General features: G+C 40.4%; 1 protein-coding gene across 4 annotated transcripts in view; it reads left to right on the top strand.

The window, feature by feature from the left end:
* Window positions 1–14,307, top strand: part of EXOC4 (exocyst complex component 4) — a 398,652-nt gene that overhangs the window by 40,648 nt on the left and 343,697 nt on the right. For all 4 annotated transcript variants that reach the window (XM_048925488.1, XM_048968403.1, XM_048967537.1 and 1 more), the window contains exons 4-5: window positions 2,964–3,148; window positions 5,421–5,530. In XM_048925488.1, coding sequence (XP_048781445.1) covers window positions 2,964–3,148; window positions 5,421–5,530 — 295 coding nt within the window. The remainder of the gene's footprint in view (window positions 1–2,963; window positions 3,149–5,420; window positions 5,531–14,307) is intronic.

Raw genomic sequence — 14,307 nt, 5'->3', positions numbered from 1 at the left:
TATCATAGAATCATAGCATGGCTTGGGTTGGCAGGGACCTCAAGGATCATCGAGCTCCAACCCCCCTGCCTCATGCAGGGCCACCAACCTCCATATCCACCATACAAGTTAACAAAATGTTTTAATCTTATATTTTGTATTCTGAAATATGATTTAGGGTGCTGCTCTATAGCTTGCTTGCTGCCAGGATTTAAGAAAGTTCTACGTAGGTGGAACTATTGAAGAGGATTTCTTTTTGTATGTAGTGTCTACACTCCTAAACTGACTGGAGATCTTCCGTTGACCTCCATGAACTTGGACTGAGCTTGTGGTTACTTTCCAGACTTGAACTGTTCTGAACATAAAAAAGTCTTTTTGTCTTGAGCTCTTGTCTTGATAATTGGTGGTAATAGGAAATGAAATGCCTGAAAAGAAAGGAGCATTTATTTGAGGCTTCACTGGAGTGGGGCTGCATCAAGTTAAAAGGCTCCAGGTGTGCATGACATGGAAACTTGTCTGTGCAGTTCAATCACTGGGAAAGTGGCATTTATCAAGGACATAACTTCAACTTGTCTGACTGCAAATATGGACTGTCAGGAAAGACAACTTAAAGTCCAATAGCAGACCCTGCAAAAAAAAACCAAAAAGCTGTTTTTTTTCCACAGAAAAAGAAAGTTCAGTGCATGACAGCGTGAGGTTTTTCGTTTTTAAGTACAGTAAATGATTGATTGTTCCATTTGTTTCTTAACACATTTGAGAGCTGGATGTTTGGTTTTAATGATTAGCTTTGAGAATAGCTTTTTAGTAACTGGAAAGGTAAAAATTGAGCTGCAGGATTTGAGTGCAAAGCTTTAGATTTTGTTTTAGATGATACTTTCACTGGATGTCGTAGCTTTTTCTAATGACATTTTCCTCTTTGCTTTCCTTGCTGCATTTTCATCTCTCAGCTTCTCAGTTTGACAAATGTTGTTCCTGATTTTGTTCTTGCTTTGTTGAAATTGCTGACAGCTCGCAGGGCAGTGATGAATGCCTGCACACCCCCCCAGAGTGACTGGGGGTTAAAGCACCTTTGTGATTGGGAAATTTGGGATACATTCCCACCTGCCAGAGGAAGGAGATAAAATTAGAACTTATGTTTACTTCTACCCAAAGTTTCTAAGCTGCGTCTGCACTGCTTGTTGACCCTTCTCCATTTGTGTGCACTCTGACGTGTTACCTCTTTGGGGAGACGTGAATTTGGTTTTTTCTTTCATCTGCAGCATGGTTTTATGATCATATTTAAATAACTGCTCAAAATAGATTTTGGGAAGAAGAAGATGGATAGTTCATTGTGTGAAATGATAGGAGCCATGTAAGTGCTCTTTGACTTCAGTATAGCTGGGATTAGGAAGAATCTTGTTCAGTCCTCTGATTGACAGACAGAAATTCTGTTGACAAAATTTAGGCTTTCAAGAGGTCTTTAAGGAAATCATGATGAAGTTCTCCCCTGTGGATTGCCAATATATCATTGTTTGATTGTTCTGTGACTTCTATTAAGCGATGCTGAGTAATCTAGATGCAGGTGCATATGGCAGAGCAGCAAATGGATGCTCTCCTTCCATGCAAAAAAGATAAGTTCATGTTTAGCAACACTTTTCAGGAGCAAGGAAGGAAGGAATGCAGTTTTCTCATAGAAACTGCTCTTAATTTAAAAAGTTGGAGTGCCCCAAAGCTATTTCGGGGTCATTCTTGACTTGAAGGCAAGCACAATAATGCACTGTTGATGTATCTTCTTTCAGTATGGTTAATATTTACTGGTATTAAGAGACCAGACCTTAGCTTGGATGTCTGCTTACTGCATCTCCTTGCTTCTCATTTTTAATGTTTAGCTGACAGGTTTGCTACAAACTTAAATCCTGAAAAGCAAGCAAATGCCATATTTCACCAATAGTAACTTAAATTATTAGATATTTTCTTCTAAAAATGTAAATACCTGCTTTTCTCTGTAAAAGGTGATGCACAGTAAAATAAGCTATGCTTGCAGTTATTTCCAATTCATTTCAACATCAACCTTAAAGTTAGGGATGCTGCTGGGGAGTGCTGGATCTATCTAAGCAATTTAGGAGATTTGTGAAATTTTTAGAAATAGTAAACTGGGAGAGATCCAAACTGATAACAGTGCTGCTTTAATACCTTAATTTGTCCTTCCTGGTACATTTTGTTCATGGCCTTTTTTCAGGGCACAAAGAAGATTAATTAAGTTTCTCATTCTAGTGCCCACTGGATGCCGGTCTGTTGAAGTGCACGAGCAGGGCAGCGTTGCTTATGGCTTGTACACATCATTGCATGTCTGCATTTTCATCCCTGGAAGTGTTCAAGGCTGGCTCAGATGGAGCTTTGATCAATGTGACCTAGTGGGAGGAGTCCCTTTCAACCCAAACTCCCCCATTCCAAGCCAATTGTGAACTCCTTGTTACTGTTGCATATGATGCTATGATCCCAGTCTGGTGCTTGTGCAGAATTATTGTCCTTTATTTGGAACTTGATAAGCAAACATTAAAACAAAAAACAAAGCAAAACACACCACAAATAAACTAGAAACTGGAGTAATGTTTCATGGGTGTTAATGTAATTAAAAGAATAAAGATACTGAAACAACAATGTCAATATCTTAACACTTTTCCACACTATAATCCTTTTAGTTTGATACCCTTTGCTTTAATTTATTTAATAAATGATATTTAAAGTAGCTTGTCTTATAAGTATGTTCATGATTTTTGAAGAATGCTCATTAGATTTCAATTATTTGCATACTGAATCCTCTCTGTATGTTGATTTTTCTCTTAAGAGTACAGATAGTGAAACACAACTTGAGCCTTTTCTACTTCAAAAGAATTTGTGGATAGAGCTGTCCTGGTATTTAGATATTCCTCCAACTGAAGGGAAGGACTCTGAGAGGTGCGTGAAATGACCTTGGGAAGTTGTCATGTGTGTTTTCATTCCAGGTGTCAGCAGTGGATTCCTTGGAGGGTCCCCTTCTTCAAGTGGAGGGATTGAGTGATCTGAGACTGGAGCTCCACAGCAAGAAGATGAACATGCACTTAGTCCTGATAGATGAGTTACACCGTCATCTTTACATCAAATCAACTAACAAAGTGGGACAGCGCAACAAGGAGAAGGGGAGAATAAGGTTGGTTTGATTGATGCTGACTAAGGGCAGTGGCTCTGGGAGGGAAGAGGACAACCTTCACCCAGTCATCAGCTGAAAATTTCTTGGGACAGTAACATCAGCTGGAATTTTCATTCTTAGATTTGTTAGCAACTTCCTTTTGCTCATGGCTGTGAAGATCCTGAAACCCCCATGTATGTTGGTGCTCTGTGGAGCCTTCGAGCAGTTCTTTTGCTTAGCAATTCTGTTGTTTTTTTGCTGCTTCTCACGGAATTATGATGAGATCAGTTCCTTTCAGCATTCTTTTCCTTCCCATGTACCCTTCCCACAGATGCCATGATCGTGAGGCTCTCAGGTCAGGCAAAGGGAATATCACAGTGGAGAAGTGCTCATCTGTTTTATCACGCTGCCAGGGTTTAAAAAACTTCAAGTGATCATAAGGTTACTGGCCAGAAGCCACAGCATTGAAGCACCCAAGCAAAGCATCTTAGCTTTGTAGTGTTCCAAAGGTGTTTTAAGGATGTTGAAACACTTTACTTGTTCGGTGTTTCTGATCAGTGGGAGTTCAGTTCAACTGGTACTTTTTCCTAATGTTGTGAATTCTAAATTTGATGTCAGTAACTTTTTTGGGAGGGAAGAAAGGAAGATACTGGCTAGAAAAAAGAAAGTGAGTGATTGTCACTTTTTGTAGAGCAGGAGAGATAATAAACAATGGTGGGGAGCAACAGAGGAGTCAGCATATAATTAAGATGCAGAGAAAAGATAAATTAGCATCCTATTATGTGGAAGGAGGAATAAAAAATGCTAACCAAAAATAAGAGGAGAGATAGTAAGTTTCATTAAATAAATTCATGAAACTAAGAATTGTTTGAAGTTGAAGTTTCTAGGAAAGGGAGTTGTTAGCAAGGCCTTTCTCTCTTCCTTACTCATCTTGTTAATTAAAAACAGACAAAAAGCTTTGGTGTACCCAGACTATGCAACTACTAATTAACTGCGATTTTGTATGACTGCTACAGGGACCCTTATCTTTTTCTTTCTTTGTCTTTTTCCATATTCCTCGTTATACATCATTGATACGATATTAATATGAACACTTGGATCAAGGACAATCTTGTAGCTTCTTTTTGGTGCACTGCCCTAGACTGCTGTCAATTAGGATGCAATTATGGTTATAGTTACTTAAAATCAACAGAGCAAGTGTGTTAGATCTAACAGTGCTAATCTGGAATGTGTAGCCAGTCCCTTTAAGTGTGGTGTTGTAGTTATATAGAGTGTAGGTGGATAGTAAGGTTAGCCCTTGTTTCTGCATGTTTCTGTAAGTATTTTGACCTCTAAGGGAAAACACAAAACTCATTAGAGGGAGCCTTCTCTGCTTCCTTATCTTTGAAATGATTTCTTGCATTTGCTCCCCTGCCATATCCAGCTTTATGGCTTTCATTATGCAGCTGAAGCAATGCAACGTATTTTTGGCAAATGATACTATATGAATTATGGAAATGACCAAGTCTTTCTGCTTTCAGAGTAAGAAGATTCCTTTGGAGAAGGGTTTATGTAGATGTACACAGAACAGGAATTTGGAGGGGAGGAGAAAGTGAATATTGCTAGAGGGTGCTAGAAAAGCTTGAAGGAGTAAGTAGTTTACAAAGAATCACAGAATCACAGGGTTGGAAGGGACCTCAAGGATCAGGAATCTCCAACCCCCCTGCCACAGGCGGGGCCACCAACCTCCACATTTAATACCAGCCCAGGCTGCCCAGGGCTCCATCCAATCTGGCCTTGAACACCTCCAGGGACCGGGCATCCACAACCTCTCTGTGCAGCCTGTTCCAGCACCTCCCCCTCTCTCTCTGTAAAGAATTTCCCCCTAAAGGCTATGGAAATGGGATCATCTCTATTCCATATGTGGTTTTCTAGAAAGATCATAACAATTCTTTGTCAGTTTTTTATCAGGAGTTAATTGTGTTGGAGGTGAATGCTGCTGTGGCCACCATTCAGAGGAGTCTAGAGCTGTAATAAATTCAGAGTGGCCTTGGGTTACCAGATTTTTGTCGCTGATGCAACAGTGTTCCCTCATTGTTGCTTTTTGGCTTTTGTCTTTTTCTTTCAAGTGTATTTACACGTTGTCACTTGTACCCATCTATGGACTTGTGCTTTAATTTAGGTTTCATAAACCTCTTTATCAGAACTGTTACGTTTATCTCTTTTGCACACACATTTAAGAAATAATTATTTTTTGTGAATGAAGATTCTACATGATAGTAAAGAGTTTGCTTTAATTTTCCCCCTCATACAGTTCACTTGTGAAAGATGCTTCCTCTGTACCCCTCATGGATGTTACTAACTTGTCTACACCTCGAAAGTTCCTCGAAACTTCCCAGTTCAGTACTCCTGGAAGCTCCAGCAGTGAGTATTTCAGTCACTTGTGTTCCTACCTGGCTTATTTTGTAGCACTTCAGTTGGTTTTTCAAGAGTAGTAGAGGATGTGTCTTCCCCTCTTCACAGATGTCTGCTAGTGGGGGTCCTGAGATAAAAAGATGTAAAGAAAATTTGTAAAATACTGTGAAATGAGAGAGTGGTAAATCGAGGGGCAGAATTCAATCATATCTGCAGATTTTTTGGCAAGTAATCCTTACTTAAATTAAATACACTTTGTTTTCTTTGTCTGTTCTTGTGTTGATCATATCTGTGATATCTAGGACAAGAGATCGGCAGTCAGTTCAGTTTCCATAGGAGTCTCCTCTATATTTTATGTAGTCAAGCAAGTATATGTAGATATCACAGAAGTATTTTGTTGTGTTGGAGCCAAAAGGTCAAAGCTTTTCCTTGTGGGAACTTTCCAAGTTTGACTAAAGGACTCCCTAGACACAGGATTAATCTGGTTGTCTTTGTATACCTGATGCAACAGATACTAAGCAAAATACTCAGATTTATTTTTTATTATTTTGTACGAAGCTTTGAAAGCACTGCACAGATGGGGAATTAATCCTTGTATTGTTTCAGTGGATTAACGTGTGGTTGTCCTTGTTCAACAAATGAGTAAAATGAAGAATACAGAAGTGACCTACATGTCTGTCCCACTTGCTTCCTTGTCAATCTTCCTCAAATTGGGATATTTTTTTAGTCTTCTCACCCTTAACCATTTCTTTCCTTATTTTTGTCAGCTTGAGTCTGTTGTTTTGTGCTATACTTGCCTCCAACCTCTCTTCTGTGATCATTCTTCTGCTCATTTTTGTTATGTGGCTGCGTTTCTGTTGAGGTGGCTTGTCTCTCAGGCGGAGGCTGTAATTCTTCCTAGTGGGAGTTTTTGAGATTTGTGATGTGCCAATACAAATTTACAAAGCTGGAAAGAGCAGCTTCATCATGGAACCCTAGGATAAAAAGCATGCAAAAATTCTGAGCGTCACTGTCAGAATTATTGTACTTAACCCATATAAACAGTGAAGCTCAGTTCTTTCCAAAATCACATGATTTGGGGAGATAAAAGAATAAACCATGCACAGCTGTATGCTGTTCCCACCACTGTAAATGTTAACCTACTTTTCATAGAATCACAGAATGGCCTGGGTTGAAGAGGACCACAGTGATCATCCAGTTTCAACCCTTACGCTGTGTGCAGGGTTGCCAACCACCAGGCCAAGGTGCCCAGAGCCACATCCAGCCTGGCCTTGAATGCCTCCAGGGATGGGGCATCCACAACCTCTCTCGGTAACCTGTTCAAGTGCTTCACCACTCTCTGAGTGGAAAAACTTCCTCCTAATATTTAACTTAAATCTCCTGTCGTAGTTTAAAACCATTCCCCCTTGTGCTATCACTATCCAACCTTCACAAGCATCACACCCCTTCTGTTTATACACTCTCTTCAAATAAGGGAAGGCCACAATGAGGTCTCCCCAGAGTCTTCTCCAAGCTAAACAAGTCCAGTTCCCTCAACCTTACTTCATAGCAGAGGTGCTCCAGCCCTCTGATCATCTTAGTAGCCCTCCTCTGGACCTGCTCCAAGAGCTCCATATCCTCCTTGTGCTGAGGGCCCCAGGCCTACTACTTTTGCTGTAAGTGAATTGTGTAATATCTGCCATTGCTGATAGTTTTCCATCTAAACCATGAATCCTCCTAGCAAAATAATGATAGTGATAATAATGAAGAAAAAAGTCTGAAGTTGCAGAGCTGATAGGAATCTCCCATTGTGTTTTATTGATGGGGAGTAGACAGCTGGAGATGCGCCTGTTGAAAAATGGAATCCCTATCCTTCATCATCTTTTGTCTTCTTTTTCTTTTTTTATTGCTAGTGTAACAACAATCTTAAATCTGCTTTGAAATTATTTTTTTGACATTTTCATCTTTGAAGACTTTCACAGCCCAACCAATTCTCATCTCACCTGCTGAGACTGAGAAAGGGTTCATTAATATCTAGAACTGGCAAGGAAAAATGGAATTAAGCAGACAAAAATAAGAACAGAAGAGTTAATAAGGATGAGAGAGATTGTTTTTTGATTTATGTATTTTAGGCATCTCAGATCTGATGCAGTGTTGATGACATTTCTTGTTCTAAGATTCTCTGATAAAGTTATTTTGTGCAGTGTTTGAGTGGACGTGCAAAGATACCAGCAACAGGTAAAAATACAAAGAGATCTCTAAGAAATAGGTTGGTTGTGGGCATAAAACAGCATGGCTGCTTTGACTCCAAACACCTGAAAACAAGGCTTTGATAGCTTCATTCTCAACTGATGTAAATTGTTATACATCATCTGAGGATCTGCCATCAAACCTCTCATTTGTTCAGATCTTTTCCTGTTCATGCTCATTGCACCAGAAAATCTTTCACCTGGATCCTTGTTTCACTCTATTACACAGTGTTGTGCTGGGCAAGTGTCCTTCAGAATGGGAAAGATAGAGGATATAATAGCAAACGTTTGGTCAGCATGAAGCATGCATATGGTTTTGCTTGAAGCTCACAATGTACTTATGTACTTTTTTTCCCAGATAATTTTATTTAAAAGTAGTCTTTTCCAGGGCTGCAAAACTATTAGAAATTTAAAACTTATGTGTGTGCATAATGAAAGCTGTTTCTGCCTTTAGTCATTGAGGTTCTTTAGCTTTTTATTGATGAAACGAAGTGGCCATGCATATTAATATACACCACTATGAAGCACTGACTCATTCAACCTATCTCAGCAAAGAAGATGCCAACATTTTTGAGTCCTTTCTGCATTTGCTTCCCAAAAGAGACGTTACTTTGTGCTGTAGAATCTTTATAAGGAAATTAAAGCAGTTCCTCCTGCACTTTAAAATAAACAGAATCTTTGGTAACATTCACCTGAGGATTGTAGAAACGGCAGCTCATGGCAGCACTTTCCCTTCATGCCAGTTCAGAGAAATAAATTCACTTCTAAATTTTATTTCTCTGCATGAACTTTCTCTATTCTGAAGCGTATTTATGGCAGCTTCTGCCTTGCCAGGCTCTTCCTGGAACTATAAAATGTTCTCACTCAGTACACAGAAAACCTAGGAGATTTCTTTCCTGAAAAACTCATGAAATTGCATCTTAGAAAGCCAACAGAAGGCAACCTGAAGTGGAAACAGTGTTGGTAACATGTTCTTATGGATGGGGTTTGTAAATTTTATGTAGGTGATATTCTTCTGTGATGGATATTCCTCAGCAACAAGAGAAAAACTAAGCTTCCAGATCCAATCAGTATGGTGGCTTCAAAGATTAAATGTGTGGTTACTGCTCAAGAGTGCAAGTCCCTCTGTGTAGGTGGAAGCATGGGGATACCTGTGAAATACCCTGAGGAATCCTGGAGCTTTAAGGTCCACTTTTAAAGGTGCTCCAAAAATACCATTCTGACATTCCCTTTTTGGTGTCACAGTTGATTCCACCTTAAGCATGCTCAATAAATAAATAAAAGTGTTTTTTCTTTATTAATATCACTTGGGGATTTGACACCAGCAGGGTGATTTTTTTTCTCAAGCATTCACACTAAAAGTTAAATCCTCTTGCTAAACCTGACTTGTCCTGTGAGCTGTTTTGCTTTTGCACAGGTCCAATTGAGGACTTAATCAGAAGGTGGTGGAACCCAGCAGTGAATCTGTGTTTTTTTTCCTGCTGTCATTATAGTGCAGTGTGAAAAGCACAGTTTGTCTTGATTGTTTCAGGGTAAATTTTTGTGCCTACTTACTTAAGGAGGAAGGCTTTTCCTGCAGTTTAAGACTGTTTTGCTACTGCACAACAAACATGAAAGCCTGTGAAGTAACTTTTAATGTGCTGTTTTGCAGGGCTGTGCTTTCTCACTGATCTTCACCAATGGTTCACATTCTGGCTTGATGCTGAGCACAGACACACGTAATGCATGTGTGTTTAGAGGAGGAAAGGGAAAATGGAGAGAGCTTTAGATCCACGTGGTGAAATCCAAAAGGAATACTTGTCTCCCTTCTTGAAGAATTTGATTAGTTGTTTCTGTATGCAGTCATGAAGTTATTTGACTGCTATGCTTTTTTTTCTTTGGAACTTGGAAACAGTGCATGGGGTGGATTTTCAGAGTGGCTCATAGGGTTGCTTAGTACAGTTTTCTTAAATGAGGTTACAGTAGGTTTGAGAGAGTGGCCTTGTCAAATTCCAACATCTCTGCTTTTGGAAGACTACTGTCTTAAAAACTGTACATAGACCTGTATCAGTCACAGTTGGAGATTTGCCTTCAGGCTTTGAGGTTATTGATCTCTTAGGTCTTTTTTCTTTTGGTCTTGGTACTAAGGCAGGTCAGGAAATGATCAAAATCTTTAAGGGACCATTTCTGAAGGAACTGCCCATTTGCTGCCTGTTATCTCCACTTACAGATCAAAAAAAGGATTCAGCACCACAATTAGCAGGTTAAATTTCTTCAGATATCACATGCCTTTGGGAGACTGTGAATTGGCATTATTTTCTCTGAAAGTATCAAAGACACAGAATTTATCATCTGGAAGGACATGAATCATGGAAAATAGTATGTTAAATTTTAGTGGTTGCCCATAAATGTGCACATCTGTAATAAGTAGCAGCAAATTTTGAAGATTCATTGGAATGAAAAACAAGACCCAAGAATCTTTTCTTAGGCCTGTTACACTTAAATGAGTTATCAACATAAGCTTTTCTGGGGATCAGTGATATTGAAATGTCTCTTGCAGCAGATTTCTTGTGGAATGGCAGAACAGCACAGATTAGAGTATCATCGGTTGGAGCAGATGTTTTTATAGGGTATTGTCAAAGCAGGAAAACTTCTCTCCCTTTCTGTCTGTGGAGGTGATAAATCAATGATGCACATGATTAAACTTTCTGGTGATTTGAACTGGATATGGATTTTGGCTTAGACATGGAGTTGAGTGGTTTTTTCCAATACCCAACTCTCGTGTTGTAAAGCATCTGAAAATGTCTCTGTGCTTCATTAGAGAGGTTGTGGCAAAGACACTGCTACTTGAAGTTGTTGTTCTCTTTAAGTTGGTTTATATGGGCCTATATACAGATGTTGATCATTAGGCTGATACAGCAAAATAATATGACAAAGATCTGTTTAAAGTTATAAATTGAAGTTTAAAGGCATCCTTACAGTGGAGATAATAAAGACAGCTGAATCTGGAGCTAGGAATATTATTTTTTTCATGTTATTTTATTCATTATTACACTCTGAAAGGGTGGGGAAGGCTGGCAATGAGTAGAGTCACCCAGGGTCTGGGTCCACTCCTGTTTAACATCTTCATTAGGAATTGTTTGCACCATCAGTAAATATATTGATGACCCAAGGTGCCTTCAGCCTCATCCAAGCTGGAACTCTGTGAAATTTAGTTCTTGTTGTTACTGAAAACATCCTGTGGGGTTGTTATTTGGTGTTTCTGTATTATTTTGTGAATGAAGGAAAGGTTCAGGCTGGGTATTACAAAGAATTTATTCTCAGGAGTGGTGAGATACTGGCACAGGTTGCTCAGGGAGGTGGTGGAGTCTCAGCAGGTGTTCAAGAAAAGGGTGGGTGTAGTACTTAGAGACATGGTCTAGTGTGCAGTAATGGTGGTGGGTGGATGATTGGACTAAATGATCTTAGTGTTCTTTTCCAACCTTAATGAAGCTGTGATTCAAAGTTGTGTTTAATTAAAATTACTTTTTCCCTTCTTTTTATTAAAAAAAAAAAAGATGGTAACCAAATATAAACAGCAGTCCCACAATACAGATTAATTAATAAAGACAAGCATTGAAGGAATAACTTAATCGTTCATGGGCTCTCTGCATAAAGCAGGTGCTTATGGCATGAACTAAAATTAGCTCTGTAAAGAGAGAGCATGCATTATACAGATGCAGTTTAGGTTGAATCTGGTGCATGTTGAAACCAAGGAAGTCTTATGCTTTTGTCCACATCCCAACAAATGACAGAATTATTCATAATCACAGTTTAAGAATAAATATAGATGGAGCATGCAGAGGCTATTTGTGGATATCGTCTTTCACCCATGGAGCTCCTCAGCCCCCAGGAAGTAATGTGTGTTTTAAAGGTGAACTTTGTAAATGTTGGTTTGCTTTCGTGCTTTTTTTGAAGAGGTGAGGGACGGATTTGTGGCCCAGAGCTTTGTGGTCGAATAACCCCTTGATGACATTAAATTGTAGAAGGGGATGTTTGAGGTAGGGAAGACACAAGAAAGGGACATCTTCAGTATCCCAGGGTTGGGATCTTGTCGGATCTTGTAGATAAATGGGCCCCCCAGGCTACCCAGAATATCTCTTTAATAGGCAGAATGTGTAGGAAACAAAATTTCTACTGTTTTATCAAAAGATAAGATCTAACAGAATGTATATACTGGTGTGTTGCTACTAGGTATTGAAGTGTGCTGTTATTTGTAAGAGACGTAAATCATTGTCCTGAGTATAAAAGGGTGTTTCAAAATTGGTTTGCTCTTTTTGAAAATGGAAGGGTGTTCATGTGATGGCAGAATTCTCAGAAAGATTGCTGCCTTCATTCCTCTTAAATGTTGTCCTCGCATTTGGATGTAGCAGTGCTTCCTCTCTCTCATTTTCATTGCGTGATATTAAGAGTAATTTACAGCCCCCCCTTACAAAGGTGCTGTGGTGTAATGGTGAGGACCTGCCTGAAAGGTTGTTTAGGCTCTGAATGCTGTGCACTGAACTCGGAGCAACAAGATTTTCATTTTTACTTTTAAACAGTATGTGAGAACCTTTTCTCCTCCAGCATTTCCAATGTCTTTTCCACAGCTGTTGTTCCAAGGAGCTCATTTTCTTTGTTTGTGCCTGGCACGCTGTGGTTTATAAAGAACAACAAGTAGCAAACAAAACAAGTGGACCACATGCACAGTGCACAAAGTGCTTTGCAGCCTCATGGGTTGAAAGGTGTGTGAGAGATGAGAGCTTTGAGTGGAAATGCGTGCCTCAGGTTTTTCCCAGAGGTTTCCTCCAAGAAGACAACACAGCCAGAAGCCCAGCTGAAGTGTCTTGATACCAATGCACACAGCACAAAAAATAAAGAGGAACTGGAATCAGAGGTGCAGTTGGAAAACTACAGTCTTACTGCTATCACAGAAACATGGTGGGATGATTTATGTAACTGGAATATCATGATAAAGGGCTCTCAGCTTTATAGAAGGAATAGGTGAGGTAGGAGGGCTGGTGGAGTTGTCCTCTGTATTAAAAAGTGGATAATCTGTGAGGAGCTGTGCCTGAGCAGCTCATGAAAAGGTCGAGAGCTTGTGGGTTAAAACTGGACCAGACTAATAAGGGGTATCAGGTGGTTGGGGTCTACTACAAGCGAACTGATAAAGGGGAACCTGCTGAGTGGTCCTTCTTGCATCATCTGCAAGAGATGTCCTTTGTGTAGGGTCTCATCCTGGTGGGGGATTTCAACCACCTGGATATCTGCAGGGAAAACAGCACAGTGAGCTGCAAGAAGTCTGGGAGACTCCTGGTGTCCATGGATGACAGCTTCCTGGTTCAGGTCTTGGACACATCCACCAGAGGTGAGGTGTTGCTGGACCTGATGTTCAGCAATGCAGAAGGGATCATAAAAGAGGCTAAGATTGGAGGCAGTCTGGGCTGCAGTGACCATGCCCTCCCTGGTGGCTTGGCCTGGCCTGGGAAGAATATAGGGATGCAGTTGGAAGTGAACTTGGCAAGGAAGGTGAAAAAAAAAAAAACAACAAAACAAGAAGGGATTCTTTAGGTACATTGGCAGACAAGGCAGTCAAAGGAGAGCATTCCTCCTCTGATGAATGAAAATGGAGAGCTAACATCCGTACACATGGAGAAGGCTGAGGTACTTAATGAGTTCTTTGCCTCGGTGTTCACAGCTAGTCAGCCTTCTCATACCTCTTCTGTTCTAGAACTTCTAAGCAGGGAAGAAAATCCCTCCCAGCATAAGAGCAGAGCAAGTCCCCAACCATCTCATGAAGCTGGATGCTTTCAAGTCTATGGGGCCAGATGATATGCATCCCAGGATTCTGAAAGAAATGGCTGATGTGGTTGCTGAGCTGCCCTCTATTGTATTTGAAAAATCATGGCTGTCAGGCAAAGTCCCTGGTGACTGGAAAAAGAGAAATATCACTCCTGTATTCAAGTAAGGGAGAAAGAAAGACCTGGGGAACAATAGGCTGGTGAGCCTCACCTTTGTCCTTGGGAGGATCATGGAGCACATCCTCCTGGAAGAGATGTTAAGGCACATGAGAGATGAGCAGGTGATCTGAGACAGCCAGAGGGTTGTTGTCAACAGCTCAATGTCCAGATGGAAGCTGGTCATGAGAGGGCCTGTTCTGGTAGCAGTACTCTTCAGCATTTTAATCAGTGGCGTAGCTAGTGGGATTGAGCATACTCTCAGCAAGTTTGCTGATGCCACCAAGGTGAATGGTGCAGTTGATACAATAGAAGAGAGGGATGCCAGCCAGAGGGACCTGGACATGCTCAAAAAGTATGCATGTGAGAATCTAATGAGGTTTAAGAAGGTGTTGCACTTGGGTTGGGACAGTCTTAGATATGAGTACAGACAGGTAGAAGAACTCCTTGAAAGCAACCCTGTGGAGAAGGACTTGGGTGTCCTGAGGGATAAAAAAACTGGGCAAGAGCCAACAGCGTGGTCTCGCAGCCCAGAAGGCCAACTGTATCCTGGGCTCCATCAGCAGAGAGGTAGCAGCAGGATGAGGCAGGTGATTGTCCCCCT

Source organism: Lagopus muta, chromosome 1, assembly GCF_023343835.1.
Source record: "Lagopus muta isolate bLagMut1 chromosome 1, bLagMut1 primary, whole genome shotgun sequence".
Taxonomy (NCBI): Eukaryota; Metazoa; Chordata; class Aves; order Galliformes; family Phasianidae; genus Lagopus; species Lagopus muta.
Note: the sequence above shows the minus strand (reverse complement) of the source record. Positions and strands in the feature narration are given on the sequence as shown.